This window comes from Microcaecilia unicolor, chromosome 1 (genome assembly GCF_901765095.1).
Source record: "Microcaecilia unicolor chromosome 1, aMicUni1.1, whole genome shotgun sequence".
NCBI lineage: Eukaryota > Metazoa > Chordata > Amphibia > Gymnophiona > Siphonopidae > Microcaecilia > Microcaecilia unicolor.
In genome coordinates this window covers 620,012-647,394 of record NC_044031.1, presented here as the reverse complement: position 1 = coordinate 647,394, position 27,383 = coordinate 620,012, and the positions used below count along the sequence as shown (strand labels likewise).

The 27,383-nt window shown below is 47.4% G+C and overlaps 1 protein-coding gene across 1 annotated transcript in view; it reads left to right on the top strand.

Annotated features, from left to right (window-relative positions):
* Positions 1 to 27,383, top strand: part of LOC115461790 (regenerating islet-derived protein 4-like) — a 140,085-nt gene that overhangs the window by 98,730 nt on the left and 13,972 nt on the right. Inside the window, 1 exon segment of the mRNA XM_030191836.1 lies at positions 5,600 to 5,697. Within this exon segment, the coding sequence (XP_030047696.1) occupies positions 5,600 to 5,697 (98 nt within the window).

Here is a 27,383-nt window from a genome sequence, read left to right as displayed (position 1 = left end):
TTTATGGGTTTTAAAAAAATGATATACTGCTCTTCCTACAACATCAGGGCAATCTGAATTTGATTCCTAACTCTAGCTCAGACTGGGGCCATTGCATACACAGTCCCCCCCCCCCCCCACCCCCCAGAGAAGGTAGCACCAGTCGCCATTCATCAGAAGTGCCTGCTCGCCATGCCAATAAACTGGAATATTTAAGACTTAACATACAAATAGCCATACTGGTTCAGAGCAATGGTCCAACTAGCCCAGTATCCTGTTTCCAACAGAAATCCAAATTGTGGCAACATTCCATGCTACCAATCCCAGGACAAGCATTTGCTTCCTCATGTCTGTCTCAATAGCAGACTGTGGACTTTTCCTCCAGGAACTTGTCCAAAACGTTTTTCAACCCAGATACACTAACCGCTGTTACCACATCCTCTAGCAAAGAGTTCCAGAGCTTAACAATTCGTAGAGTGAAAAAACTATTTGCTCCTATTTGTTTTAAAAGTATTTCCATGTAACTTCTTTGAGTATTCCCTAGTCTTTGTATGTTTGGAATGATTAAAAAAATCGATTTGAGTTCTACTCATTCTACACTTGTAGACTCATTGAGGTCTACAGGCTTTAGTAGACCTCAATCATATTTCCTCTGTCTGTTTTCCAAGCTGGAGCCTTACCGTCTGTAGCCTTTCATCATACAACAGAAAGTCCGAAGCCAGCATTCCTCCCCTCAGGGGGAGGAAGTCTGACTTCGGCCTAACCCCTGGTAAGCCTTTCCTCGGCTGAGAGGTGCCCAGCTCTACCACCGGCTGCCTTTCAGGTGCTGAGGAGGACTTGTAGCTCATCTGCATTTCCTTGTCAACAAGCAGGTGAATCCATTACGAATGGGTTGTGTCCACCTACCAGCAGGGGGAGATAGAGAACACTGAAAAACATAGTGCCTCTAGGACGGCTAGCTTCATCTGCCTTTCAGTATTTTTCTGTCTCCCCAGCAGGGTGGATCGGATGCAGCTTGTTCAGCTCCTGCAAAATTCTGCCTGGGGTGGCTCCTGTGCTTTTGCCAGTTGTAGCAGGGGTGCTGTGGTTCTGCAATTGTTTGAGAGCCCACTTTAAAGGCACATAGGTTCGCCCTTTCCCTGCCTTACCCTCCCCCCAGGGTGGATGTAGGCACATAGGCTTGCCCTTTCCCTGCCTTTTCCTACCCGTGTGTGGAAGCAGGCACATAGGTTCACCCTATCCCTGCCTTTCCCACCCTTCTCTGCCTCCGGAGTACCTCTCTAGCTGTCTGCCTCCAACTTTCCTCACAGCGTTTAAAAAAAAACGCGCTTTAGCGCTTTTATTCCTGAGGCTTGATTCTCTGTTGTACAGCGTCTCCGAAGCACCTGGACTCGGTTCTTGAGGTAAGAGCGCTTTTCCTGCTCCTCCGGGGAGGTCCCGTTATGGGGTGATTTTGGCGCGAATTCCACCATCTTGACTTTTTTTCCGCCATTTTCAGCGATGGCTGCTGAGAATATAAAGCGCTGCTCCGTTTGTGGCAAGCGCAAAAATGCAGCGGGGCTCTGTAAAGCGTGCTTTTCAGACGGTAGAGCCAGAACAAGCATGGTGAATGATGTTTATTCCCACTCGTGACTCGACGGACCTGGCAGCCGGCGCCATCTTGGATGCGCCGCATGGCACGACTTCTGCGGTGGTGGTGGAGTCAGAGGCGGGGGGGGGGGGGGGGTGTCGGGCTGAGTTGACCAGAGGGGCTTCTTTCCCCACAACTCCTGCAATGGAACCGGGAGGCCAGGGTGAGTTTTTCTCCCCTGAGTTTGTGCTGCTTTTGCATAAAGTCTTCATGTTAAAAACAGCCCTGCCGCAGGTAACATATAACATAGTAACATAGTAGATGATGGCAGAAAAAGACCTGCAGGGTCCATCCAGTCTGCCCAACAAGATAACTCATATGTGCTAATTTTGTGTATACCCTACTTTGATTTGTACCTGTGTTCTTCAGGGCACAGACCGTATAAGTCTGCCCAGCACTATCCCCGCATCCCAACCACCAGCCCCGCCTCCCACCACCGGCTCTGGCACAGACCGTATAAGTCTGCACAGCACTATCCCCATCTCCCAACCACCGGATCTGCTTGGCACTGCGTTGCTGCCTGGTTCCCCCCTAAGGGATGATGGCCCGGGATTGCTGGTAGATGTGGCTTCCCCTGAGTGTTGGATGCACGCTAAGTGCAGACGGATGAATTCCCCGTCGGAGAGTGGTGCACCCCCACCCCCCCCCATGGTCGGGGTGTGGAGACTCTGAGGGATCTGGCAGGCCTTCGTGGCCGGAGGAGCCAGAGGACGGTGCAGGTTTGCCACTGGATCTGGATGATCCCACTGCGGTTCGGATTTTCCACCGCGATGAGCTGCCAGCACTTATGTCTGACGCCTTGCAGGCCCTCTCTATTGATGATCCTGCGGTTGGCGAGGCCTCCTCTGGTGATCCGAGGATGACGAGTACTAAGAAGCCTGCTCGAGCCTTTCCTTTGCATGACTCCATCCAAGAGCTTTTTTCGGCTCAATGGGCTGACCCCGAGGGGCCTCTGAGTGAGGAGCACTTGGCCCCTTTTGGGATGCCTAAAGTGGGCGCCTTAGTCACTGCAGTAACAAAGAAGACCACCCTCCCAGTAGAGGGAGGGGTTGCCCTGAAGGACATGCAGGACCGGCGGCTGGAATCAGCACTTAAGCGGTCCTTTGAGATTTCAGGCCTTACCTTACGGGCGTCTGTGTGCAGTTCTTACGCTGCTAGAGCCTGCCTTTCTTGGTTGCAACAGGCAGTGGAACAGCCCGGAGATGGTGCGGAGGTGGTACCGCGAATGGAGTCGGCCTTGTCCTTTTTAGCTGACGCCCTTTATGATCTGGTCAGAGCTTCGGCTAAACAGATGTCTGTGGCGTTGGCTGCCCGCCACCTTCTATGGCTACAGCATTGGGCGGCTGACATGGCCTCTAAGCAAAGGTTGATGAAGTTGCCCTTCTGGGGCCTTCTCCTGTTCGGAGAGGAGTTGGAGAAAATTGTGAAAGACCTGGGAGAAGTTAAACCCCAGAGGCTGCCACGAGGATAGGCCACGGCCTTCTTCCAAGGGTCAAGTGGTTCCCTCCTCTTCAAGACCTCGCTTCCGTGAAGCTCGTAGGTATCGCCCGGGGCGCTCTGCTGGGTTCACTCGTCGTGCCCTCTTTCAGCAGAGGAACTCCTTTCGTTCGAACAAACGTTCTGCAGCAGGTGGCTCAAGGCCCGGAGTTCAAGGGCGACCCTCTCAATGATGGTGCGCTGGTCCACTCCTCGATTATTGCAGGAGGACGTCTTTCCCTCTTCCTCGAGGACTGGACCAAATTAACCTCAGATCAGTGGGTTTTGGACCTGATCAGAGAAGGCTACCGTCTGGAATTATGCGCCCCGGTGAGAGACGTGTTTGTGGAGTCCCGATGCGGCACTGCCGTCAAACGGGCGGCGGTAGAGGAGACCTTACAAGTCTTGTTGCACCTTGGGGTGATGATCTCTGTGTCTCCCGCCGAGCACGGCTTCGGTTGTTACAATATTTACTTTGTGGTGCCGCGAAAAGGCGGGTCTTTTGGACCCATGCTCGACTTAAAGAAAGTCAACGAGTCTCTAAGAGTGCGGCATTTTCACATGGAAACCCCGCGCTCCGTCATTGCTGTGGTACAGCCAGGAGAGTTTCTCACGTCTCTGGACCTGAAAGAAGCTTACTTGCACATTCCTATTTGGCCCCCGCACCAACGGTTTCTCCGGGTTGCGGTGTTGGGAAAACATTTCCCGTTTTGGGCCTTGCCTTTTGGCCTCACCACAGCTCCCCGAACCTTTTCCAAGGTTATGGTGGTAGTAGCTGCTTTTCTCAGGTGAGAGGGTATCCGGGTTCACCCGTACCTAGACGACTGGCTCTTCAGAGTGGACTCTGCAGAAGAGAGTGGAGGAGTGGCCTAGTGGTTAGAGTGGTGGACTTTGGTCCTGGGGAACTGGGTTCAATTCCCACTGCAGGCACAGGCAGCTCCTTGTGACTCTGGGCAAGTCACTTAACCCTTCATTGCCCCAGGTACAAATAAGTACCTATATATAATATGTAAGCCGCATTGAGCCTGCTATGAGTGGGAAAGCGCGGGGTACAAATGTAATAAAATGAAATGTAACAGCCAGAGTGGTCTCAGTACTGCAGTTTCTGGGCTGGGTCGTCAATATAGCCAAAAGTCACCTGACTCCCTCTCAATCTCTGGAATATTTGGGAGTCCGGTTCGACACAGCCTTGGGGTATGTGTTTCTACCTGAGCAAAGGCGGTGCAAACTTCAGAACCAGGTCTGTCAGCTCCTGAGGATGCCTCGCTCAAGAGCTTGGGACATTGTCCAGCTGTTGGGGTCAATGACGGCCACCTTGGAAGTGGTGCCGTGGTCGAGAGCGCACATGAGACCTCTGCAGAGTTCCCTGCTTCAAAGATGGTGTCCAATATCTCAGGATTTCCAGTGCAGACTCATGTGGCTCCCTGCGGCCCGACTCAGCATGGAGTGGTGGCTCTCAGACAGCATGCTGCGGCAAGGAATGCCGTTAGCCCTTCCCAATTGGTGCCTGGTGGTAACAGATGCCAGCCTCAAGGGCTGGGGAGCACATTGCCAGGGAAGGCATGTCATGACTCTTGGAGCTTGGTAATTAGAAGCCCCAATATCATGGAGTATAACCCTGGCACAGCAATCACCTGAAGTCTCTATTATTTTATAAAGTCTCTTTATTGAATAAATCACAGATAATTTACTCACAGATAGATGTTCAGGATACAGAGACTTCTGAATCTGGAGGCTGTGGGAGGTGGAGATCTGAAGAGAGGTAGTTGTATTGCAGGGGGAGGAGAAGGTAGTTGAACAGGTAGAAATAGTCCAAAGCTGGGTGAGTTTGAAAAAGGACATGGTCAGCTGGCGAGTACATCTTCTCCATGTTGGGAAAGGGCGGTGTGTGGCCTTTCGTTGTGACTAAGCCTAACCACAGTAAACTTCCTCACATCTTCTCCAGATATCCCCAATACTAGGGTAACCAGTGGATCTGCATAAACAATTGTCCTTATCCTAGGTTGTCTGCATTGTTCCAATTTGATTCCTCATTGGGTCACTGGATAGATGGTTTCATCAGGGTTACAGCCATTACCCTTATCTGATGCAAGGTAGGGTAAAGGTCATTTAGCACAGAGCATCCATGTGACATCATGAGCCTGCAACAGGAGCTTGGCCAGATTAAGTTCTGTGATGCACAGGTTAAATAGTGGCCAGGGGCTGTACCCCTTACCCAGCATTCCTGATAACTAAAGAAAGCAGTGGTATTCAGATAGCATTGCTGAATATTACATGCCTAATTTAACAGCCACTGTCTGGTATTGCTTTTATTCTTTCGAAATGAAATGGGAAACTTTAATGTCCTGTTTTGTTTCAAATGCAAATACACCTCTAACAGTTTCTGCCTTTTAATGTTTCTCCTTTACGCTTTAATCGCTTTAATTGTGTTAACCAATTGTAAGGTGCATCTGGAGTTCCTGGGTTTTGTGAGCGGCTACCTGACACTCTTGTTTCTTCATTTCTATCATGAAGGACCTGCAGCTCGATCCAGTTGCCCACCTGGATGGTTCTACTACAAATCTAACTGCTATGGATACTTTCGGTTTAAAGCTTCATGGTTTGATGCTGAGGTAGGTAGCACAACTTTTGTTCCATGTGATCTTATGATACTTCCTACAGGCTCAGCACCTTGTTAGATCAGAGAGTGTGTGATAACAGCTCCATCAAGGATATATCTCTTCACTAAGTCATATAAGTACATAAGTAATGCCATACTGGGAAAATACCAAGGGTCCATCGAGCCCAGCATCCTGTCCATGACCAAGGGCACCTGGCAAGCTTCCCAAACGTACAAACATTCTATACATGTTATTCCCGGAATTGTGGATTTTTCCCCAAGTCCATTTAGTAGTGGTTTATGGACTTGTCCTTTAGGAAACAGTCTAACCCCTTTTTAAACTCTGCCAAGCTAACCGCCTTCACCACATTCTCCGGCAACGAATTCCAGAGTTTAATTACGCGTTGGGTGAAGAAACATTTTCTCCGATTTGTTTTAAATTTACTACACTGTAGTTTCATCGCATGCCCCCTAGTCCTAGTAGATTACTGCAACGGAATTTATGCGGGATGCAAAGAACAAATTATAAAGAAACTTCAGACCGCTCAAAACACGGCAGCCAGGCTTATATTTGGAAAAACACGATTCGAAAGTGCCAGGCCCCTCCGAGAAAAACTGCATTGGCTCTCAATCAAAGAACATATTGCTTTCAAAGTCTGCACCCTGGTTCATAAAATTATCTACGGCGAAGCCCCAGGATACATGACAGACCTCATAGACCTACCAACCAGAAACACAATTGGATCATCACGGACATACCTAAATCTCCACTACCCAAGCTGCAAAGAACTCAAATACAAATCAATCTATGCATCCAGCTTTTCCTACATAAGCACACAACTATGGAACTCATTACCAAAAGCCGTGAAAACAACTTATGATCACCTAAACTTCCGGAAATCATTAAAAACTAACCTGTTCGAAAAGACATACCCCACCGACCCAACTTAAATGCCTGTACCCTGCAACACAATGAAACCAAAGCTCGTAATGGTGGGAGGCGGGGCTGGTGGTTGGGAGGCGGGGCTAGTGCTGGGCAGACTTCTACGGCCTGTGCCCTGAAAATAGCAGATACAAATCAAGGTAAGGTATACACAAAAAGTAGCACATATGAGTTTATCTTGTTGGGCAGACTGGATGGACTATACACGTCTTTTTCTGCCGTCATCTACTATGTTATGTATGTTACTGTCTCTGGATTACAATCAATGTTTTGCTCACACCTTTCTCAGTGGTTCAAGTTCATCTCCATCCCTCATTCTCGGAGACTTCAACATACACGTTGATGACCTGTCCAACTCTCACGCTTCTCAGTTCCTCACTCTAACATCCTCCTACAACCTCCAGCTATGTTCCACCACCCCTACTCACCGTGATGGCCATTGCCTTGACCTCGTCCTCTCCTCTTCCGGCTCACCCTCCAATTTCCACACCTCAGCTCTTCCTGTCTCTGATCATCACCTGATCACCTTCACACTTTTTCACCCTCCCCCTCAGCCCCGCCCCAACATTAACCACTACTTCCAGGAATCTCCAGATTATTGACCCTCCCACCTTATCATCTAGTATTTCTAATCTCCTCCCCTCCATCATGTCCTCTGAGTCTGTTGACGAGGCTGTCTCTGCTTACAATGCCACTCTCTCCTCTGCTCTGGACACCCTTGCACCATCCACCTCCCGTCCCACAAGGCGTACTAATCCCCAGCCCTGGCTGACCCCTTGCATCCGTTACCTTCGCTCCTGCGCCCGATCTGCTGAACGCCTCTGGAGGAAATCTCGCACCCATTCAGATTTCCTTCACTACAAATTCATGCTATCCTCCTTCCAGTCCTCACTATTCCTTGCCAACAGGACTATTACACCCAATTGACTAATTCTCTCAGCTCTAACCCTCGTCGTCTCTTCGCCACCCTTAACTCCCTCCTCAAAGTGCCCTCCGCTCCCACCCCCCCGTCACTCTCTCCTCAATCACTGGCTGACTACTTCCGCGACAAGGTGCAAAAGATCAACCTTGAGTTCACTACCAAGCCACCTCCTCCTCTTCACCCTTCAACCCTCTCCCTCAACCAACCAACCCAGACCTCCTTCTCCTCCTTTCCTGCTCTCTCCGAGGAGGAAACCGCCCCCCTCCTTTCCTCCTCAAAATGCACCACTTGTTCCTCTGATCCCATCCCCACCAACTTACTTAACACCATCTCTCCTACTATCACCCCCTCCATCTGTCATATCCTCAACCTCTCTCTCTCCACTGCAACTGTCCCCGACACCTTCAAGCATGCTGTAGTCACGCCACTCCTCAAAAACCATCACTAGACCCTACCTGTCCTCCAACTACCGCCCCATCTCCCTCCTACCCCTTCCTCTCCAAGACACTTGAGCGCGCAGTCCACAGCCGCTGCCTTGATTTTCTCTCCTCTCATGCCATCCTTGATCCGCTTCAATCCGGTTTTCGCCCTCTTCACTCGACAGAAACAGCACTTTCTAAAGTCTGTAATGACCTGTTCCTTGCCAAATCCAGAGGCCACTACTCCATCCTCATCCTCCTGGATCTATCCGCCGCTTTTGACACTGTCAATCATGACTTACTTCTTGCCACACTGTCCTCATTTGGGTTCCAGGGCTCTGTCCTCTCCTGGTTCTCCTCCTATCTCTCCCACCGCACTTCAAAGTTCACTCTCATGGATCTTCCTCCACCCCCATCCCCTTATCTGTTGGTGTTCCCCAGGGATCGGTCCTTGGACCCCTTCTCTTCTCAATCTACACCTCTTCCCTGGGCTCCCTGATCTCATCTCATGGTTTCCAGTATCATCTCTATGCTGATGACACCCAACTGTATCTCTCCACACCAGACATCACCGCGGAGACCCAGGCAAAGTATCGGCCTGCTTATCCGACATTGCTGCCTGGATGTCCAACCGCCACCTGAAACTGAACATGTCCAAGACCGAGCTTATCGTCTTTCCACCAAAACCCACTTCTCCTCTTCCTCCACTTTCTATCTCAGTTGATAACACCCTCATCCTCCCCATCTCATCTGCCCGCAACCTCGGAGTCATCTTTGACTCCTCTCTCTCCTTCTCTGCGCATATCCAGCAGATAGCCAAGACCTGTCGCTTCTTCCTCTTTAACATCAGCAAAATTCGCCCTTTCCTCTCTGAACACACCACCCGAACTCTCGTCCACGCTCTCATTACCTCTCGCCTGGACTACTGCAACTTACTCCTCACCGGCCTCCCACTTAGCCATCTATCCCCCCTTCAGTCTGTTCAGAACTCTGCTGCACGTCTCATATTCCGCCAGAACCGATTATACTCATATCACCCCTCTCCTCAGGTCACTTCACTGGCTTCCGATCAGATACCGCATTCAATTCAAGCTTTCCTTCTTACCTACAAATGCACTCAGTCTGCTGCCCCTCACTACCTCTCTACCCTCATCTCCCCTTACGTTCCCGCCCGTAACCTCCGTTCACAGGATAAATCCCTCCTCTCAGTACCCTCTCCACCACCGCCAACTCCAGGCTCCGCTCATTCTGCCTCGCCTCACCCTATGCTTGGAACAACCTTCCTGAACCCTACGCCAAGCCCCCTCCCTGCCGGTCTTCAAGTCTTTGCTTAAAGCCCACTCTTCAATGCTGCGTTCGGCACCTAACCCTTACCGTTCAGTGAATCCAGAATGCCCCAATTTGACTGCCCCTATCGGACCGACCGTTCAATTGTCTATTAGATTGTAAGCTCTTTGAGCAGGGACTGTCTCTCTTTGTTAAATTGTACAGCGCTGCGTAACCCTAGTAGCGCTCTAGAAATGTTAAGTAGTAGTAGTAGTAGTAGTTACATTCATACACAGGAGGTATTTGCCTGTCCCTGGAGGGCTTACAATATAAACACCAGCGTCAGAATTGATTTCAAATGTTGACTTCAATAATTTATGCCTGGATCTTCAGCACCAGGTTGAAAATCCTGGTATAAGGCAGATGCTGGCGGTTATCCCGATACAGGTGACATTCAGACTGATATCTAGATAACTCTCTGAATAAAATTATCACAACCCTTTTTTTGCTATTCTAACATTATCCAGGTAATTACCTGATTAGAGGACTGAATATTACCACTAACAGCTTAACTGTAACTCTGCCCAATCCCTGCACCCAGATCACCCCTGGTGCTTTCCAGATCGCACTGGGGCCGTCAGTAATCATTTTCAGTGGAATTGTTCAGACGATGCCTGCTGAAAATCAAAGGTGGCTCCAGATAAGCAGAATTTATCCAGGCAGGACCTACTACTACCTGGATAAGTCACAATGAATTTGTACCTGAGACAATGCAGGGTGAAGTGACTTCCCAAGATCACGAGGAGCAGCAATTTGAGCCTGGCTTCTTTGGTTCTCAGCTCATTGCTCTAAGTGGTAGAGTACTTCGCCACAGGTAAAAGGGTTATTTGAAAATTCCCTACCCTTGGAGTAACTTTATAAAGGTTTTCCTACATGTGAAGCCTGTTCATAGAATTACACGGCTGTTTATGGTTATATATGCAGATCAGTGACATGGAGGGGAATAATCGAACGGGGACGCCCATCTCTAAGGACGGCCCCGTAAAGGGGCGTCCCCTACCGTAATATCGAAACAAGATGGGCATCCATCTTTCATTTCGATAATACGGTCGGGGACGCACAAATCTTGCCATTTAGGTCGACCTTAGAGATGGCCGACCTCAGTTTTCGCCGATAATGGAAACCAAAGATGTCCATCTGAAAAATGGCCAAATCCAAGCCCTTTGGTTGTGGGAGGAGCCAGCATTTGTAGTGCACTGGTCCCCCTCACATGCCAGGACACCCTAGGGGGCACTCCAGTGGACTTCAGAAATTACTCCCAGGTGCATAGCTCCCTTACCTTGGGTGCTGAGCCCCCCAACGCCCCTCCAGGTCCGCCTGCCTGAAGTACACTGCACCCACTACAACTGCTCCAGGGACCTGTATACTGTTGCGATGGACCTGAGTATGGCATTTGAGGCTGGCATAGAGGCTGGTAAAAAAGTTTTTTAAACCTGTTTTTTATGGTGAGAGGGGGTTAGTGACCACTGGGGGAGTAAGAGGAGGTCATCCCCGATTCCCTCCGGTGGTCATCTAGTTTGGGCATCTTTTTGAGGCTTGGTCACAAGAAAAAATGGGCCAAGTAAAGTCGGCCAAGTGCTCGTCAGGGACGCCCTTCTTTTTTCCATTATTGGCCGAGGACGCCCATCTCCCAATCATGCCCCAGCCCCGCTCCAGTCCTGCCTTCACTACCCTGCCGAGACGCCCCCCTGAACTTTGGTCGTCCCCGTGACGGAAAGCTGTCGAGGGTGTCAAAAAATCGGCTTTCGATTATGCCGATTTGGGTGGCCTTGCGAAAAGGGCGCCCATCTCCCAATTTGTGTTGAAAGATGGGCACCCTTCTCTTTCGAAAATGAGCTGGAGAGCTACAGGGGGCCTAGTCCACTTTGGGCTTAGGCCTCCTAACACTGCAGCACCTGCAGGGAGCATGAATTAAGCATGGGTGGAGAGTGCCTGCATTGACGGCTGGAAAGCACACTACTGACTTCAGGCAGCTCAGGGGAAGGGGATTGCAAAAGGTTTGCAAAAGCAGTCAAAATTAAACCAGTTTGAAAATGTTTTTTCATACTTTCATACTCACTAGTTTCTGTTATCGCAAAGCTTGAAGACTGTTTATCTTCTTGGCTTCTTTCTCACCGTCTGGTTTTAAATCCTTCTAAATCTGTTGCCTTCTGGATTACTGATATACCTTTGTTTCCCCCTTTTGGCTCCAACCTTACTAGTGAAACGCCCGTTTTCGGGCACTTCTCCAGGTCCGGGGTCTGAGCGGGTGGGAAGATTCCACGCTAGGCAGACTCCTTCGGACTCATTATCTTCACAGTTGACGCTCAGTGCCTCAAGCTGGGAAAAAGAAGTGGTTATTGGGTTTAGAGACCCTCTTCTCCGCTTGGGTAAAAACTCTCTGTGGGATGCAAGCAGGCAATTAATAAAACTGACCCCAGAGAGCCGTTGATTTCCAAGGTGCCTCCAAGAATTAAATCACTCTACTGTCCAGGTGATTATATGAAAAATAACTGGAAATGTATTTAATTCAGCATCTGCAACTCAGTCAATCCAAAAGTGGATAATTGTCCAACACAGCCAAAAGTGAAATTAGCTTGTTCTTAGTGAAAATATTTACAGGACTGCCAAACAACTATGAACATTTTATACAGTTCCTCTACTTGCCCGTCCCTTCTGATGGCAATAAATCCCAAATGGCTATACTCCTTTCTCACTCTGGTCCAGATCTCTGTATCTGACCTCATCTGACCCATAGACGAGATTGGGTGGCAAAGCCGGTGGCGGGAGACGGAGATGGTGCTGGGCAGACTTATACGGTCTGTGCCAGAGCCGGTGGTGGGAGGCGGGACTGGTGGTTGGGAGGCGGGGATAGTGCTGGGCAGACTTATACGGTCTGTGCCAGAGCCGGTGGTGAGAGGCGGGGCTGGTGGTTGGGAGGCGGGAATAGTGCTGGGCAGACTTATACGGTCTGTGCCCTGAAAAGGACATGTACAAATCAAGGTAAGGTATACACAAAAAGTAGCACATGTGAGTTTATCTTGTTGGGCAGACTGGATGGACCGTGCAGGTCTTTTTCTGCCGTCATCTACTATGTTACTATGTACTATTCAGCTTATTTTCGAAAGAGAAAAACGCCTATAGTGCAACCTAAATCGGGAGATAGACGTTTGTCTCGCAACGGCGCCCAAATTGGTATAATCGAAAGCCGATTTTGGGCATTTCCAACTGCACTCCGTCGCAGGAACGAATAAAGTTGACGGGGGCGTGTCGGAGGCATGGTGGAGGTGGAACTGGGGCGTGGTTATCAGCCGAGGAGAGATGGGCGTCTCTAGCTGATAATTGAAAAAAAAGGCGTTTTTACCGCGATTTTGGGTCACTTTTTTTGGACCCTTTTTTTCACGAACAAGTCCCAAAAAAGTGCCCCAACTGCCCAGATGACCACTGGAGGGAATCGGGGATGACCTCCCCAGACTCTCCCAGTGGTCACTAACTCCCTCCCACCAAAAAAAACCCACTTTAAAAACTTTTTTTCCAGCCTCTATGCCAGCCTCAAATGCCGTACCCACCTCCATGACAGCAGAATGTGTTCGATCCTGTCACAGCCTTTCCCTGGGTCAGATGTGGCTCTCGGGTGCAGTACAGGGTCACATCAGCATTGCATTGTGGTGGGTGTAGGGTATTGGGCTCCATGATTTCATTAGCTTGTGTTACAGTCTCATGATGTTGGTAGTTGGTAGGCTCTTCTCCGATGGTGCTTTCCCCCTGCCTACTGGGTCAGAGTGTGCCCTGTTGTGTTTCCTGTTGTAGTCCATGCAGTAGTGGCCATTTTTGTAAGCCAGTTTTGGATCCCTTTCCTGTGTTAGCCACGTTACAGAACTTAGTTCTTACCTTGAATGTGGCTGAAAGAGGGCATTGTACAGCATTCTGCCAGCTCTGACCTACTGCTAATCTCAGTACCAGGGAGACTCGTTGCCAGTGGGGCACAACCTCTGCTCTGCAGTTAACTGTGAGTAAAGGTGGTTATTCCAATAAAGGACGTTTTCGGAGAGATTAGTCTTCAGGTGTCAGCTGGTGTGCCAATATTATATAGCAGCAACAAGTCCTAGAGGCCTGCGTGTATGCAGGTCCCTGGAGCACTTTTAGTGGGTACCGCAGTGCACTTCAGCCAGGTGGCCCCAGGCCCCCCACCTGTAACACTTGTGCTGGTAAATGGGAGGCCTCTAAAACCCACTGTACCCACATGTAGGTGCCCCCTTCACCCCTAAGAGCTATGGTAGTGTTGTACATTTGTGGATAGTGGGTTTTGGGGGAGGAGGGTTGGGAGCTCAGCACCCGTGGTAAGGGAGCTATGCATGTGGGAGCTTTTTCTGCAGTCCACTGCACTGACCTAGGGTGCCAGTTGGTGTCCTGGCATATCAGGGGGGCCAGTGTACTACCAATCGTGGCCCCTCCCACGACCAAATGGCTCGGATTAGGACGTTTTTGAGCTGGGCGTTTTTAGTTTCCATTATTGCTAAAAACAACAAACACCCAGCTCAAAAACGTCCATTTTTTGAAAATTCGGTTTGGTCCGCCCCTTCACGGACCCGTTCTCGGAGATAAACGCCCTTGGAGATAGGCGTTTCCGTTCGATTATGCCCCTCCACGTATTTATGAGATGGGGCTCTCCTTAGATCCCATCTTCCACTCCTGGATTTGGTCTTCTTGACCCCTATTCAGGGTTCACTCATCAGTTTCTGTTTTTGCTGGCAATGACTCCTCAGTTTCTCTAGCCAAAGGTTTCCAAATCTTAACCAGGGACTCCCCTTCTCCTCCTCTCTGATCTAATGCAGGGGAATTTTAGGGCAAAACCAACAGACCCATGTGCAAAGCATATGATAACACTTTCATCTCCTCCAACTCCTCCCAACATGTCACTCATCTCGCCTAATGCACCATCTTTCAGCATTTTGTTTCCTAACCCAGCCCCTTGGGCTGACCTACTCCCCACCCAGGGACCTCCAGGATACTCCCCTCCAGTGACCTTATACCAGGGCTCTATCCTCTTAGTAACCCCATATAACAGGGGGGGTTATACTAGGTTCGCCTATCAATTTTAGTGAAGCAATTTTAAGTACTTGGGCAATTTTTTAAAATAAATTAACTTAGTAACATTACAATTTCTGACTGCAAAATAACTTGAAGAGTTCTTAAAATGGAGGCGTAGTTCTACATTTAAATCCTGCTCAAATACAAATGAAATCAATAAAGTTGCTCTAGTAGAGAAATCCGAAAGAGAATCTTCTAATATAGCAGGACAAATCTTTTAAGTCTGTATCTTCCTTCTGTTCTAACATTTGCTGACCTTGTACCTGGGCCTTCTCTGCAAATTTCTTCACTGGCTAATAATACATTCTATTTAATGGAGGAATATGATGTAAACTGAAATTTCTTCAACAAATCCAAGGGACAAAGCCCAATAGGTTTAGGAAAATTCAAAATTCTGAGATTTAAAAGTCTATTAAAGTTCTCAATCTGATCAAGTTTCTGATGTATTGTATTACTATTGTAATGCAATCTACGCGAGATGTAAAGAACAAATCATAAAGAAACTCCAAACCACTCAAAACACCGCAGCCAGACTGATTTTTGGAAAAACGAAATACGAAAGTGCCAAACACCTACGAGAAAAACTACACTGGCTCCCGATCAAAGAACGGATTGCTTTCAAAATCTGTACTCTAGTGCATAAAATTATCCATGGTGAGACCCCGGGATACATGACAGACCTCATTGACCTTCCAGCCAGAAACACCACAAGATCAACACGCACATACCTAAACCTACACCACCCAAGCTGCAAAAGAATTAAATACAAATCAACCTATGAATCCAGCTTCTCCTTTATAAGCACGCAACTATGGAACGCACTACCAAACACCTTGAAAACAACGCACGACCTATCAAACTTTCGGAAATCACTAAAAACGTACTTATTCAAAAAGGCATACCCTGATGACCCAACTTAAATGCCTCAATCCCACAACACAATGAAACTAAGACTCGAATCCCTCCTTATTCCCTGATGTGCTTATCCTACACGAACCTTCTACATTGTCACTCTGTATCTGCTCTACCGGAACTGGCAATCACCATCACGGTTACTATCAGCCTTATTTTCGAAAGAGAAAGACGCCCATATTTCGACCCAAATCGGGAGATGGGAGTCTTTCTCCCGTGGGCACCCAAATCGGTATAATCGAAAGCCAATTTTGGGCGTCTTGAACTGCACTCTGTCGCGGAAACGGCCAAAGTTGACGGGGGCGTGTCAGAGGCGTGGTGAAGGCGGGACTGGGGTGTGGTTATCGGCCGAACAGAAATGGGTGGCTTTCGCCAATAATGGAATAAAATAGCCGTTTTTAGCAAGAATTTAGGGCACCCTTTTTTTTCACTGCTGTCAGGGAGCTGGGTATGACATTTGAGGCTGGCATACAGGCTGGAAATAAAAAGTTTTAAAAGTTATTTTTTTTTGGTGGGAGGGGGGTAACTACTGAGGGAGTCAGGGGAGGTCATCCCCGATTCCCTCTGGTGGTCATCTGGTCATTTAGGGCACTTTTTTGGAACTTGTTCGTGAAAAAAAAGGGTAAAAAAAAGTGCTCTAAATTCTCGCTAAAAACCGGCTATTTATTTTTCATTATCGGTTGGTGCTGCCCGTAGAAGCAGCGACCTTCCACTTTCTCGTGGTGTGAGGTAAGGGCCTGGGATCGGGGCGGTCACAGCCGCTGTCTGACCTGCTCCTGCCTGTGTTCTAGTCTTAACATACTGCCTGTCTCCATGCGTTGTGCCCGTTCAGTCGCGGAACATGAGAACTGAGCTGGATTGACCCACTTCAGTTCAATACCTATTCCGCTGGATTTGGCGGGGGCTCATCCAGTGATGATGGGCACCTTACAAGGTGCAGGTTGCCACTAATACCTTGTTGTTTGTCCCAGTGAGTGGGGGCTGCCGGCTCAGGCTGCCATCTTGTGCCAGAGAGGATAAAGATTTTGGCCAGACATCTCTCTCGGGACCAAGAAGGGGTCTCAGTCCAATAATTTCAACTGGCTTACATGTGGTTGAAAAGAAACTTGCCTCAGAGGCAAACTCTCATAGTAATAACTTTTTCAGCTATATCAGAAGCAGAAAGCCTTTGAGGGACTCTGTGGGATCGTTAGATCATCAAAAAGTAAAAGGGACCCTTTGGGAGGACAGAGCCATAGCAGAGAGGCTGAATGATTCTTTCCCTTGGACTTTACTGAAAAAGATGTGCCAGAGATGGTTTTCAAGGGTGACAATGCAGAGGAACTGAAAGATTTTATGCTGCTTAAAATAAGCAGAGGAGTTTCCCAAGTCCATTTTAATCATGGTTTATGGACTTTTCTTTTAGGAAATTATTCAAACCTTTTTTAAGCCCTGTAAGCTAACTGCTTTTACCACATTCTTTTGCAACGAATTCCAGAGTTTAAATACACGTTAACTGAAGAAATATTTTCTCTGGGTTGTTTTAAATTTACTACTTAGTAGCTTCATTGCATGCCCCTAGTTCTAGTATTTTTGGAAAGAGTAAACAAGCGATTCACGTCTACCCATTCCGCGATTTCACGTCTACCCATTCCATCCACTCTATTTTTTAGATCTCTATCATATCTCCCCTCAGCCACCTTTTCTTCAAGCTGAAGAGCCAAAGCCACTTTAGCCTTTCCTCATAGGGAAGTCGTCCCATCCCCTTTATCATTTTTGTCGCCCTTCTCTGCACCTTTTCTAATTCCACTATATCTTTTTTGAGATGCAGCGACCAGAATTGAACACAATATTCGAGGTGCAGTCACACCATGGAGCGATACAAAGGCATTATAACATCCTTGTTTTTATTTTTTCATTCCTTTCTAATAATACCTAACTTTCTATTGCTTTCTTAGCTGCCGCAGCACACGGAGCAGAAGGTTTCAAAGTATCATCACATGACTCCTAGATCATTTTCCTGTGCCAGTAATGGAAGTTAAGTAACTTGCCAAGATCACAAGGAGCAGCAGTGGGAACTGAACCGGCTCCTCTGGATGTCAAGACGTTAGTCCATTCTTTATTCTACAAACTGTGGGAGAAATCACAACAAACTGTTATCTAGAACTACATTTATCTAAAAATTATGAAGGGTAATTAATTATGTCAGAGTGGAAGAAAGTACAAAGAAAATACAAATACAAAATCAGACATACCAAAAAGAACATACTACAAAACTATAATAGGACCAAACTACAAAGACACGCACAAACTCTTTTCACTTGTAAACAAACTCATAGACACCCACAGGGTCACCTCGAATAGCACAGACACCCCATCGGCCACCAACCTAGCAAACATTTCAACGAAAAAAAATACAAAGTTACAACGCGTGATACCGAGCAATACCATTGAATACACAAGCATCCTTGAATGCTTAGACCCAAATCCTGGGGAATACCAGCCGACGATCATGAACCAACTTTGACCTGATCTCACAAATGAACTCACACACTGGCTCAGTAAATGCCAAATCTCAATGCAAACTTGACACTTGCCCTGTCAGCCTAATAAGATCCGTACCCAACAATTCAACAAAACAGCTCATGAACCAAATAAATTACAGACTCCCCACTCATCAAAATGGTCACTGTCTTGATCTCATCTTCTCCTCCAACTGTCACCTTCTAGTTCCTTGCCTTGATCATCCCTCCTCTGATCACCATCTTATAACTTCACACTTAAAATCTCCTCCCTCCCAGTCCCGTCCTATCCTATCTAATTTATCTAGGAATCTTCACGATATTGACCCTTCATCTCTATCCTCCCAAGTTTCAAACCTCCTCTCTACTGTGGCACCATCACGTCTGTCAACAGAGGCTGTTTCTTCTTACAACAATACTCTATCCTCTGCCTTAGACACTCTTGCACCTTTGATGACCCGCCCTGTAAGGCGTACAAAACCCCAACCTTGGCTGACTTCTAATATCCGCTACCTACGTTCCTGTACCCACTCCGCCGACGCCTCTGGCGAAATCTCGGGCCTTGCTGATTTCTTAAACTTTAAGTTCATGCTGACCTCCTTCCCATCTGCTCTTTTACGTGCCAAACAGGATATTATATCCAACTGACCAACTCTTGGCTCTAATCCTCGACTTCTCTTCACCACATTGAACGCTCTCCTCAAGGTGCCCCTCCCCCAACTCCCCCTTCATTATCTCCTCAGACCCTTGCTGAATTCTTTCACAACAAGGTTCAAAAGATAACCTTGCTTTCTCTACCTCACCACCTCTCCCTCCACTAGTCCGTTCCCCTCTCTCTCCTTCCCCTCATTCCCTTTCCTCCTTTCCTGAAGTTACTATTGAGGAAACTACACTTCTCCTTTCTTCCTCAAAATGTACATCTGTTCCTCTGATCCCATTCCCACCCACCTTCTTAATGCCATCTCTCCTACTCTTATTCCTTTATCTGTCACATTCTCAACCTCTCACTTTCCACTGCGACTGTCCCTGCTGCCTTTAAACATGCTGTGGTCACACCTCTCCTTAAGAAGCCTTCACTCGACCCTACTTGTCCCTCTAATTACCGACCCATCTCCCTCCTTCCTTTTCTCTCCAAATTACTTGAGCGTGCTGTTCACCGCCGCTGCTTTGATTTTCTCTCCTCACATGCTATTCTTGACCCACTACAATCTGGTTTTCGCCCTCTCCACTCAACCGAAACTGCGCTTACTAAAGTCTCCATGACCTATTACTGGCTAAATCCAGAGGTCAATATTCCATCCTCATTCTTCTTGATCTTTCCGCTGTTTTTGACACTGTCGATCACAGCATACTTCTCGATACCCTGTCCTCACTTGGATTCCAGGGCTCTGCTTTCCTGGTTCTCTTCCTACCTCTCCCTCCGCACCTTTAGTGTTCACTCTGGTGGATCCTCTTCTACTTCTATCCCTCTGCCTGTCGGCGTACCTCAGGGTTCTGTTCTTGGTCCCCTCCTCTTTTCTATCTACACTTCTTCCCTTGGCTCATTAATCTCATCCCATGGCTTTCCTACCATCTCTATGCTGATGACTCCCAAATCTACCTTTCTACCCCTGATATCTCACCTTGCATCCAAACCAAAGTTTCAGCGTGCTTGTCTGACATTGCTGTCTGGATGTCTCAACGCCACCAAAATTAAATATGACCAAAACCGAGCTTCTCATTTTTCCCCCCAAACCCACCTCCCCGCTCCCCCCGTTTTCTATTTCTGTTGATGGCTCTCTCATTCTCCCTGTCTCCTCAGCTCGAAACCTTGGGGTCATCTTTGACTCTTCTCTCTCCTTCTCTGCTCATATCCAGCAGATTGCCAAGACCTGTCGTTTCTTTCTTTACAACATCCGTAAAATCCGCCCCTTTCTTTCCGAGCACTCTACCAAAACCCTCATCCACACCCTTGTCACCTCTCGTTTAGACTACTGCAATCTGCTTCTTGCTGGCCTCCCACTTAGTCACCTCTCCCCTCTCCAGTCGGTTCAAAACTCTGCTGCCCGTCTCATCTTCCGCCAGGGTCGCTTTACTCATACTACCCCTACATAAGTACATAAGTAGTGCCATACTGGGAAAGACCAAAGGTCCATCTAGCCCAGCATCCTGTCACCGACAGTGGCCAATCCAGGTCAAGGGCACCTGGCACGCTCCCCAAACGTAAAAACATTCCAGACAAGTTATACCTAAAAATGAGGAATTTTTCCAGTCCATTTAATAGCGGTCTATGGACTTGTCCTTTAGGAATCTATCTAACCCCTTTTTAAACTCCGTCAAGCTAACCGCCCGTACCACGTTCTCCGGCAATGAATTCCAGAGTCTAATTACACGTTGGGTGAAGAAAAATTTTCTCCGATTCGTTTTAAATTTACCACACTGTAGCTTCACTCATGCCCTCTAGTCCTAGTATTTTTGGATAGCGTGAACAGTCGCTTCACATCCACCGATCCATTCCACTCATTATTTTATACACTTCTATCAATCTCCCCTCAGCCGTCTCTTCTCCAAGCTGAAAAGCCCTAGCCTTCTCAGCCTCTCTTCATAGGAAAGTCGTCCCATCCCCACTATCATTTTCGTCGCCCTTCGCTGTACCTTTTCCAATTCTACTATATCTTTTTTGAGATACGGAGACCAGTACTGAACACAATACTCCAGGTGCGGTCGCACCATGGAGCGATACAACGGCATTATAACATCCGCACACCTGGACTCCATACCCTTCCTAATAACACCCAACATTCTATTCGCTTTCCTAGCCGCAGCAGCACACTGAGCAGAAGGTTTCAGCGTATCATCGACGACGACACCCAGATCCCTTTCTTGGTGTCTCCTCAAGACCCTTCACTGGCTCCCTATCCGTTTTCACATCCTGTTCAAACTTCTTCTACTAACCTATAAATGTATTCACTCTGCTGCTCCCCAGTATCTCTCCACACTCGTCCTTCCCTACACCCCTTCCCGTGCAGTCCGCTCCATGGATAAATCCTTCTTATCTGTTCCCTTCTCCACTACTGCAAACTCCAGACTTCGCGCCTTCTGTCTCGCTGCACCCTATGGAATATAACTTCCTGAGCCCCTACGTCTTGCCCCATCCTTGGCCACCTTTAAATCTAGACTGAAAGCCCACCTCTTTAACATTGCTTTTGACTCGTAACCACTTGTAACCACTCGCCTCCACCTACCCTCCTCTCTTCCTTCCCGTTCACATTAATTGATTTGATTTGCTTACTTTATTTATTTTTTGTCTATTAGATTGTAAGCTCTTTGAGCAGGGACTGTCTTTCTTCTATGTTTGTGCAGCGCTGCGTATGCCTTGTAGCGCTATAGAAATGCTAAATAGTAGTAAATAGTAGTAGTACAGACTCATAAACGGACTCTTCCCCATGGAAAATGTAAATATCCTACTCACTCCTCTGCCTAAAGATACCAAGAAAAGCACAATGGCCTTAACCAACTACCGACCAGTTGCTTCCATCCCACTCACAACAAAATTGATGGAAGGCATAGTGATGAAACAACTCACGGAATACCTGTCCAAACACTCAATTCTACATGAGTCTCAATCAGGATTTCGATCAAATCATAGTACTGAAACTGTACTAGTGTCGGCAATGAACACATTCAAAACAACGATCGCAACCGGCAAGAACATACTCATTCTACAATTCGACATGTCTAGTGCCTTCGACATGGTGGATCATGGAATACTATTACACCTACTAGAGTACTTCGGAATTGGAGGCCCAGTTCTCAAATGGTTTGAATGATTCCTCACCACCAGATCCTACCAAGTAATAACGAATACGGACAGATCACCACCTTGGAGACCAGAATGCGGAGTTCCCCAAGGATCCCCCCTCTCACCAACTATCTTCAACCTAATGATGATACCACTAGCCAAACTCCTAGCCAACCAAAACCTTAACCCCTACATATATGCCGATGATGTTACGATCCATATCCCGTTCAAAAGCGACTTAAATGAAATAACCAATGAGATCAACCAGAGCTTCCAGACTATGCACTCTTGGGAGGACTCATTCAAGTTAAAACTCAACGCAGAAAAAACTCAATGTCTAGTTCTCACCTCCCAATACAATACAAACAACTACCCTACAATAACCACACTCTACTGCACACTTCCTATCTCAGAAAATCTGAAAATCCTTGGAGTCACCATTGACCAAAACCTCACTCTCGACACCCACGCAAAGAATACGACGAAAAAAATGTTCCAATCGATGTGGAAACTCAAAAGAATAAAACCTTTCTTCCCAAGAAACATCTTCCGCACCCTAGTACAGTCATTGGTAATAAGCCACTTGGACTACTGTAACGCTCTGTACGCAGGCTGTAAAGAACAGACCATCAAAAAACTCCAGACAGCCCAGAACACCGCAGCCAGACTCATTTTTGGAACACCTAAATATGAAAGTGCGAAACCCCTCAGAGAGAAACTGCACTGGCTCCTGCTCAAGAAACAAATTGAGTTCAAGATCTGCACGACTGTACACAAAATCATTCATGCAGATGCCCCACTCTATATGCTAAACCAAGTGGACTAACCGCCCAGGAATGCCAAAAGATCGGCCTGCAAATTCCTCGACCTGAATTTCCCCAGCTGTAAAGGATTGAAATACAAACAGGCTTATGCTACTACCTTTGCGTACAAAAGCACACAGTCTTGGAACGCACTACTTGAACTAAACATGTACTGTATACTCTGGAGGAAAGGAGAAACAGGGTGATATGATACAGACGTTCAAATATTTGAAAGGTATTAATCCGCAAACGAACCTTTTCCGGAGATGGAAAGATGGTAGAATGAGAGGACATGAAATGAGATTGAAGGGGGGCAGACTCAAGAAAAATGTCAGGAAGTATTTTTTCACGGAGAGAGTAGTGGATGCTTGGAATGCCCTCCCGCGGGAGGTGGTGGAAATGAAAATGGTAACGGAATTCAGACATGCGTGGGATAAGCATAAAGGAATCCTGTGCCGAAGGAATGGATCCTCAGAAGCTTAGTCAAGATCGGGAGGCAGGGCTGGTGGTTGGGAGGCGAGGATAGTGCTGGGCAGACTTGTAAGGTCTGTGCCAGAGCCAGTGGTTGGGAGGCGGGGCGGGTGGTTGGGAGGCGAGGATAGAGCTGGGCAGACTTATACGGTCTGTGCCAGAGCCAGTGGTTGGGAGGCGGGGCTGGTGGTTGGGAGGGGGGATAGTGCTGGCAGACTTATACGGTCTGTGCCCTGAAGAGCACAGGTACAAATCAAAGTAGGGTATACACAAAAAGTAGCACATATGAGTTATCTTGTTGGGCAGACTGGATGGATCGTGCAGGTCTTTGTCTGCCGTCATCTACTATGTTACTATGTTATGTTACTACCCATGGCCCTGAAAACCATAACCAATCTAACAAGCTTTCGCAAAGCTTTGAAAACACATCTGTTCAACAGAGCCTACAAAAGTCATCCTCAATGAAACAAATCATTCCTTAAACTACCCAAGTACACCTAAGACACCTCTCACATGACCTTACCTAACACCTTTCCATCTAAATTCCTCTTTCGCCTCAGCTTATGATTGACTGTTTTTTTTTTTTTCAAATCATGTAACGATGTTTTCATTTCCATACTCTGTAAGCCACATTGAGCCTGCAAAGAGGTGGGAAAATGTGGGGTACAAATACAATAAATAAATAAAGTAGAATAATGTGCTCAGTATAACTTAGTGCCACATATTAATTGAATGAGATGGCAAATGTTGTTCACAGCACATTGTACCAACAGCTAAAACATTCAGTTCACATACGCTCTCTTATGGTAGATGTAATTCAAGAAATCAAAGTGCAGCTAGCCTTCTGCTGTATAAACCGAACAGTGTTCAATGCCACTGACGATGACGGACTCACTGAAATGCATCTCAGTTCTTGAATGGACAAATAATTAAAGCATCAACAGTAATGTTTCACCATAAGCTTCATCGGGGGAAGGTGAAAACTTTGATGTGAGAAAAGGGGTATGTCTTTAATAAAAAGAAGCATTATCATTGATTCATACTATTAAACATTTAACTAAATACATTGCAAGAAAATAGTCTACTACAGGTCCAGCAGTTAAATCAAGCATGGTACCAGAGCATACTTGTCCTTTAGATTGTAAGCTCTTTTGAGCAGGGACTGTCCTTCCTCGTTTAAAATTGTACAGCGCTGTGTAACCCTGGTAGCGCTTTAGAAATGCTAAGTAGTAGTAGTAGCATTGGAAGGTGGCCAATGTAATGCCAGTTTTTAAAAAGGGTTCCAGAGGTGATCCGGGAAGTTATAGACTGGTGAACCTGACATCCGTGCTGGGTAAAATGGTAGAGACTATTATAAAGAACAAAATTACAAAGCATATTCAAAAGGAGGTAGTGTCCTATTGTGGATTAAAAACTGGTTAAAAGATAAAAAACAGAGAGTAGGGTTAAATGGTCAGTATTCTCAATGGAGAAGGGTAGTTAGTGGGGTTCCCTGGGTCTGTACTGGGACCACTGCTTTTTAACATATTTATAAATCACCTAGAGATGGGAGTAACTAGTGAGGTAATTAAATTTGCTGATGACACAAAGTTATTCAAAGTCATTAAATCGTGGGAGGATTGTGAAAAATTACAAGAGGACCTTACGAGATTGGGAGACTGGGCATCAAATGAAATAGATGACATTTAATGCACTCCTCCCCAGTCCCACCCAATCTCAACCCCCACATCTAGGAATCTTCAAGCTATTGACCCCTTACTCTGTCCTCCTGTGTCTCTTACCTTTTCCCTTCCACCACTCTATCTAAATCTGTCAATGAAGCCGTTCCTCTGGCCGACTACTTCCGTGACAAGGTCAAGAAGATCAACCTCGAATTCACCTCCAAACCTTCTCCTCCTCTTCATCCTATAACCCACTCTCTCAACCAACCTACCCAGGCCTACTTCTCCTCTTTTCCTGCTATCACCGAAGAGGAAACCGCCCATCTCCTCTCTTCCTCGAAATCCACCACCTGTTCCTCAGACCCCACCCCCACCCACTTACTTAACACCATCACTCCTACTATCACCCCCACCATCTGTCATATCCTCAACCTCTCTCTCTCCACTGCAACTGTCCCGGACACCTTCAAGCATGCTGTGGTCACACCACTCCTCAAAAAACCATCACTTGACCCTACCTGTCCCTCCAACTACCGCCCCATTTCCCTCCTACCCTTCCTCTCCAAGATACTTGAACGCGCCGTTCACAGCCGCTGTATTGATTTTCTCTCCTCTCATGCCATCCTTGATCCGCTCCAATCCGGCTTTCGCCCCCTACACTCAACAGAAACGGCACTATCTAAAGTCTGCAATGACCTAGTCCTCGCCAAATCCAAAGGTCACTACTCCATCCTCATCCTCCTCGACCTCTCCGCCGCTTTTGACACTGTCAATCACAACCTACTTCTTGACACACTGTCCTCCCTTGGGTTCCAGGGCTCTGTCCCATCCTGTCTCTCCTCTTATCTCTCCCATCGTACCTTCAGAGTACACTCTCATGGTTCGTCCTCCTCCCCTATCCCGCTCTCTGTTGGAGTTCCTCAGGGATCTGTCCTTGGGCCCCTTCTTTTTTCAATCTACACCTCTTCCTTAGGCTCCCTGATCTCTTCTCATGGTTTCCACTATCATCTTTATGCTGACGACACCCAGCTTTATCTCTCCACACCAGAAATCACTGCAGAAACCCAGGCCAAGGTATCGGCCTGCTTATCCGACATTGCTGCCTGGATGTCCAACCGCCACCTGAAACTGAACATGGCCAAGACTGAACTTATTGTTTTCCCACCCAAACCCACTTCTCCTCTCCCTTCACTCTCTATCTCAGTTGATAACACCCTCATCGTCCCCATCTCATCTGCCCGCAACCTCGGTGTCATCTTCGATTCCTCCCTCTCCTTCTCTGCGCATATCCAGCAGATAGCCAAGACCTGTCGCTTCTTCTCTATAACATTAGCAAAATTCGCCCCTTCCTCTCCGAGCACACCCCCGAACTCTCATCCACTCTCTCATTACCTCTCGCCTTGACTACTGCAACCTACTCCTCACCGGCCTCCCACGTAGCCATCTATCCCCCTTCAGTCCATTCAGAACTCTGCCACACGTCTTATCTTCCACCTTAACCGATACTCAATCACCCTCTCCTCAAGTTACTTCACTGGCTTCCGATCAGATACCGCATACAGTTCAAGCTTCTCCTACTCACCTACAAATGCACTCGATCTGCAGCCCCTCCTTACCTCTCTACCCTCATCTGCCCTTACGTCCCTACCCGTAACCTCCGCTCTCAAGACAAATCCCTCCTTTCAGTACCCTTCTCCACCACCGCCAACTCTAGGCTTCGCCCTTTCTGCCTCGCCTCACCCCATGCTTGGAACAAACTCCCTGAGCCCATACACCGGGCCCCCTCCCTACCCACCTTCAAATCATTGCTCAAAGCCCACCTCTTCAATGTCGCCTTCGGCACCTAATCACTACACCACTTCTCAGGAAATCTCAACTACCCCAACTTGACATTTCGTCCTTTAGATTGTAAGCTCTTCTGAGCAGGGACCGTCCTTATTTGTTAATTTGTACAGCGCTGCGTAACTCTAGTAGCGCTCTAGAAATGTTAAGTAGTAGTAGTAGTATAATACCATCCTCTCCTCTGCTCTGGACACTCTTGCCCCTTCCATGCCCCGTCCTACTAGGTGTACCAAACCCCAGCTTGGCTGACCTCTAAAATCCACTACCTTTGTTCCTGTGCCGCGCTGCTGAGCGTTCTTGGCTTAAATCCCGCACCCTTGCTGACTTCATTCATTTCAAATTCATGCTTAACTCCTTCCAGTCTTCCCCTTCACGGGCCAAACAGGATTACTTCACCCAATTGACAAATTCCCTTGGCTCTAACCCTCGACTCTCTTCGCCACACTGAACTCTCTTCTCAAGGTACCCCGCCCCCAATTTCCCCATCTCTTTCTCCTCAGACCCTAGCTGAGCACTTCCACGATAAAATCATAAGATTAACCTTGAATTTTCATCCAAACCCTCCCCACCTCTCTCTCCCTTAGTCCTCACCCCCTACTCTCCTTCCTCTCCTTCCTTTTCTCCTTCTCAGAAGTTTCTACTGAGGAAACTGCCCTTCTTCTTTCCTCCTCTAAATGTAATACTTGTTCCTCTGATCCCATCCCCACTTACCTACTTAACACTATCTCTCCTACTATCATTCCTGTCATCCGTCACATCCTAAATCTTTCACTCTCCACTGCAACTGTTCCTACGTCCTTCAAACATGCTGTTGTCACTCCACTCCTTAAAAAACCCTCACTTGACCCTACCTGTCCCTCCATCTATCGTCCTATCTCCCTTCTCCCTTTCCTCTCAAAATTACTTGAATGCGTTGTTCACCGCCGTTGTCTTATTTATTTATTTATGGCATTTGTATCCCACATTTTCCCACCTTTTTGCAGGCTCAATGTGGCTTACAATACATCGTGAATGGTGAAGATATATTAGAAACTAGACATTTAGTATT